This window comes from Scomber scombrus, chromosome 3, assembly GCF_963691925.1.
Source record: "Scomber scombrus chromosome 3, fScoSco1.1, whole genome shotgun sequence".
NCBI lineage: Eukaryota > Metazoa > Chordata > Actinopteri > Scombriformes > Scombridae > Scomber > Scomber scombrus.
This window is the reverse complement of record NC_084972.1, coordinates 33,971,912-33,977,708: the sequence shown is the minus strand read 5'-3', so window position 1 is coordinate 33,977,708 and position 5,797 is coordinate 33,971,912. Positions and strand designations below refer to the sequence as shown.

At 37.2% G+C, this 5,797-nt stretch overlaps 1 protein-coding gene across 1 annotated transcript; it reads left to right on the top strand.

Moving 5' to 3' along the window:
• The first annotated feature begins 338 nt into the window (after positions 1–338).
• LOC133978033 (uncharacterized) lies at positions 339–5,586 on the top strand. Its single transcript, XM_062416358.1, has 2 exons — positions 339–356; positions 3,308–5,586. Exon 2 carries the CDS (start codon positions 3,324–3,326, stop codon positions 4,311–4,313), a length of 990 nt encoding a protein of 329 aa, XP_062272342.1. The 5' UTR covers positions 339–356; positions 3,308–3,323; the 3' UTR covers positions 4,314–5,586.
• The last annotated feature ends 211 nt before the right edge of the window (positions 5,587–5,797 follow it).

Genomic DNA, 5,797 nt, shown 5'->3' with positions numbered 1-5,797 from the left:
ATATTTTATATTTGTGTGAAAATGAAGGAAGTCAAAATTGACCCTCTGGGGGCTCTACAGGAGGAGTAGGAGATCATCAAAGTCATTAGGATTCATTTTCTGAACCTGAAGAAATGATAAAAATTATATCAATTACAAAATATACTTGCAAGTCTGGTTCCTATATGTTGCAGTGTCTCTGTCTTTGTTGAGTAAACATTTTATAATAGCTCTAATAGTGGACCTTGGAAATCAGGGATGGATCAACAAATACACCCACCTTTACAGAGGCCTCATTGGTTCCTGGTGTCATCGTTCTGGCTATATATGACTCTGGATTATATCTTTATACAATGTCATTTTTTTCAGCGTGACAGGTCAAATTTGGTATCATGGGGTCTGGATGCTCACAAAATGCACCAGCATATGAGGTTGCAGTCGCCTTAGCGTATCAAAGGGCTTTAGGCACATGTGTCATGCCTGATGTCGGCATAGATGAATCCCTGCTGAAATTCTCTGGTGTGAACTCCAACGCTGAGCTGCAGACCTACTCTAATGAACTGGTCAACAGTGTGCCAGGCTTCGTTACCAGACTGGGATCTGCTTTGGGAGGATTGACTTCAATTCCAAATGCTGTTGGATTTGGAGCGTTGGTGATTTCCCTGATTTTAGAGATCTTCATCAAGAGCTCCACACAAACAAAAGATGATTCATACACTATGCTCAAACGTGTTTTTGGTGAAGAAAAAGCCTCAGGTGTTCGGGACACAATGTCAGAATCTGTGACACGATATCGCACATTCATAAACGATAACCAGCGTTTGCTTGTGGAAATCCGGAGACTAGAAGCAATGCTGAGCATCCATCTCACCAGCCTCAAAAACTCCTTGCTGCATGACAATCAGATGAGCTCCAGAGGATTCAAAATGTGGGTAAACGGAGCCTCCTTCCACGTCCAGATGAGGATCCATGAGGCACGGCTGAATATTCAGGCTGGAAGAGATGCATCAGACTACATTGACTCAATTAAAATTACCATCAGTTTGTATTTGCAGGACCTTGAACGTTTGCTGGAGAAATACAAGACTTACAAGATCAGTAAAACTGAGTTTCAGACAAGCGGTAGATGCTACTTACCTTCTGGTCCTGGATTTGGTTATTGTGATGCAAACCATTGTTTGATTAAGAATACTGAGAAAAACTGTGAAGTATATGCGACTCCAAAACCCTGTAATGGGTGTGATATGACAAAGGCTTATGTAAATCTTGTCTTCTCAAAATATGAACCAATCACAAGCTTGAGGAATAATTTTTCAAACATCAACAACAACATAAATGCTCTAATTCACCAACAAGATGCATTCCTTGTGCCATCAATAGCCTAAAATCACTTCCCCCACCCCTTATAGATTGGAGTAGTCTTTGTGACAAGGTCCCCCATCACTTACACTGTAAATGCATTATGAAGGGATTCTCTAATGGTCAGTATGATCAGGAAGAATGGCAAGAAAAAACAAAGCTATTTCAGTGTTCACTGCCTTTTTAGGACAGACATCAAAAACTGAACCCCATCATTTACATATCACTACTCAACATAATTTCTTGCCCATCACTGTGTTATATATGTATAATGAAAATAGTGTACAAAGTTTTAATTTCATCTTTTGTTATTGTGTTATTGTTGTTGTGTTTCTTAGTGATTTGTTAACTGAGATGATCAAATGAAGGATTTCTCAATAATTCATTTTAAAAGAAAAGATTGACTGAAAGTATTATTTAAAAGATGTAAGGAATTATTTCTTAATATACCTTCATGTTCTCATTCACAGTTATGTTTGATCTATTTTGGAATTGTTTGTATTGAAGATATCAGGCTGTGTAAGTAATGTGATTATGTCTCTTTTGCTTTGCTGTTTGTGATGGTTATTATCTAATGATCTCCTGACTCAGAAAATATTCAAAGATTCTAACAGAAATGCTTTAAAGCTCAAATGAAAAATTCTATAAATTTTAGTTTGTGTGAAGTAATATTTTTTCTTCTTTAATGTACCTGAAACATAACTCAATCAGTTTCAGGGGCTTATTCACAGGCAGCCTGCATGTAAACACTGTCAGCAGCAACTTTTACCTGCAGTGAACTACATCAGAGTGCTGCCACCTTGTGGTTTAAATGTCCATCTACATGACACAGCAGAGCGTCTGCAGCACAACTCTTCAGCTATTATCAGTCAGTTAAAAGTCTCAAAAGCATTGGCCGTAAGGAAACACACACTGTGCATTATATTACTGCCCAAAATCCATTCAACAGCTCCAGCTTATCCCAAATGCAGCCACACATATCTTGACCAGAACCACAAAGTTTGACCATATCACTAACTTCATTGACTACCTGTCCATTATAAAATTCAATGTACCAAAAGAGGGACTTTAAGTTTAAATAGACTGTAACATGAAAGGCATTTACTTCATTTGACTCATTTGGACGGCTGAAGCTTTATATTGGCTTCAGGTCAATTTTAAGGGCATTTTTGCACAGGAGGAGGGCTGAGGATTTTGTCCTCATTCACTTACATTCAAAGATTGTAAGTGCAATATGAAGGGATCTTCAATGTGTATTTTGGAATCTTATTGTTTTTGTGTTTTAAACTGCCCACATAACATACTTTTAGTTATGTTTATAATTTTCAGAAAAAAACAACATGTGTACATAGCCTCTTATTAGTGATATATAGTGTTTAATAAATCTTGTAATTGCCTGTACACACAACAGTCCAGTGTACATTATGAGGAAACAGCAAGAGTGCTAACGTTACAAACCAGAATAAGTTCATCTGTCTTGTGCAGCAGCCAACATCTTTGTTGTTTTCCTGCTAACATATTTTTAAAATTATTATTATCATGCTAACGTTACATTATCGTTTTCTTGCCAATGTTACTTTTTCTTTATTTTGTTAATGTTATTTGTGTGAGGGGGGCCTCTATGGTTTTAATGATGCTTACCTACTCAGTTAATTTTTTACCACCTATGGAGCAAACTTGAGTAGGTTTGTCTATTTCTTAATACTGAAAACATCTATATATAATTTATCATGACATTGTGGCCACAGATCTGGTTTATACATGTTGTAGTCTCTCTTTCTTTTGCTGAGGTAAATATTTAATAATAGCTCTAATAGTGGACCTTGAACATCAGGGACCGGTCAGCAAATACACCCACCTTTACAGAGGCTTCATTGGTTCCTGGTGTCATCGTTCTGGCTATATATGACTCTGAACTTTATACACACTGTATTACCGGGGCTCAGTCTTTTTTTTTTCAGTGTGACAGATCCAAGTTTGGTATTATGGGGTCTGGATGCTCACAATATTCACCAGCATATGAAGATGCGGTTGCCCTTGTTGTCTATCAAAGGGCTTTAGGCACATGTGTCATGCCTGATGTCGGCATAGATGAATCCCTGCTGAAATTCTCTGGTGTGAACTCCAACGCTATGCTGCAGACCTACTCTAATGAACTGGTCAACAGTGTGCCAGGCTTCGTTACCAGACTGGGATCTGCTTTGGGGGGATTGACTTCAATTCCAAATGCTGTTGGATTTGGAGCGTTGGTGATTTCCCTGATTTTAGAGATCTTCATCAAGAGCTCCACACAAACAAAAGATGATTCATACACTATGCTCAAACGTGTTTTTGGTGAAGAAAAAGCCTCAGGTGTTCGGGACACAATGTCAGAATCTGTGACACGATATCGCACATTCATAAACGATAACCAGCGTTTGCTCGTGGAAATCCGGAGACTAGAAGCAATGCTGAGCATCCATCTCACCAGCCTCAAAAACTCCTTGCTGCATGACAATCAGATGAGCTCCAGAGGATTCAAAATGTGGGTAAACGGAGCCTCCTTCCACGTCCAGATGAGGATCCATGAGGCACGGCTGAACATTCCGGCTGGAAGAGGTGCATCAGACTACATTGACTCAATTAAAATTACCATCAGTTTGTATTTGCAGGACCTTGAACGTTTGCTGGAGAAATACAAGACTTACAAGATTAGCACAACTCAGCTTGAGGCAGACAGTGACTGCTCCTGTCCCGGATTTGGTTGTTATTGTGATGCTAGCAATTGTTTTATTAGGAATACTGAGAAAAACTGTGAAATATATTCAAATCAAAACCCCTGTAATGGGTGTGGTATGGTAAAGGCTTATATGAACCATGTTTTCTCAAAATATGAACCAATCTCAAGCTTGAGGAATCATTTTTCAAACATCAACAACAACATTAATGTTCTAATATACCAACAAGATGTGTTCATTCTGCCATCAATAGCCTAAGATCACTTTCCCCCCATGTAGGGCCTGATTTACTAAAGGTTTGTGTGCATAAAAATGTTCACTCTGGTCTACTAACATGGCGCACTGAGGCTTGTATCTTTCAAATGTTTAAGATAATACACGCTTTCCATTTTGTATGTTTGCCATAATGAATATGCAATATGGGGCGTTTTACCAAACCTGAAGGTAATTCTATTGATGGTAACTGCATCTATATATAATAAGTTTGAAGGGCAGGTATTAACCGGCTGTTATTATGGTGAGGAGGAGAAGGAGGCACAATGAATACACACTGAACAGATTTTGTGTGTTAATATTTTCGGAGTAGAATATTTTTGGTTTTACTAACAGCATTGACTTTTTCCACAAATACTCTCCCACATAGTGTTTTTTTTCTGGTAATATTTTATTTGGCTGTAACTCAATATGTTTATTAACATCTTCCACAAGAACCTCTAATTCTATAGGATCAAATTTCATTTCTGTGCTTGTGGGCTTTCTGCTCATCCAAACTCTCCATTAAGACACAAAACCCTAATTTAATTACTGCTGTCTACGCCTGTTGTCATTCACACATTATTACGTTATTCATAGTAGATCATCCGCAAAACGTACGCTAACCAAACATGCAATCTGTTGGAAAACACACGCAATTTAGTACTTTTTATTTGGGATCTTAGGATATCAGGCCCTTAATGTAAGCTTAGTTGTTGTTATTTCAGCACACTACCCTAAAAGGACAGGTTCCCCATCACTTACACTGTAAATGTGCATTATAAAGGGATTCTCTAGTGGTCAGTATGAACATAAGAGAATGGCAAGAAAAAACAAAGCTATTATATAAGCTGTGTTCATAATGGCACTTGACTTGACTGTTTTCTTAAGAAAAAATGTGAACCCGTCATATATCACTACTCATGCATATTTAATACAGAAATGGAATAGAAATGACTTTAAGGAAAATATTGTACAAACTTTTAACTTAATCTGTTAAAAAAAAAATCTGTATTAATTTTAAAAGAAAAGTTTGAAAGTGTCATTTAAGAGATTGTAAGGAAGCTTTCTTAATTTACTTTCATCTTCTCATTCACATGTATGTTTGATCTGTTTTTGAATTGTTTGTATTGAAGATATTAGGCTGTAAGTAATGTGATTATGGCTTTGTTATGCTTTGCTGTTTGTGATGGTTATTATCTAATGATGTTCTCCTGACTCAGATGTATTTTAAAATATATATATTTTAAGGCTCAATTAAAAATTCTATAAAATTTAATTTGTGTCAAGCTATTTTTTTTTTTTCACCTGCAGTGAACTACATCAGAGTGCTGCCACCTTGTGGTTTAAATGTTCAACTACACGACATAGCAGAGCATCTACAGCACAACTCTTCAGCTGTTATCAGTCACTTTAAAGTGACAAAAGCATTGGCCGTAAGGAAACACACACTGTGCATTATACTACTGCCCAAAATCCATTCAACAGCT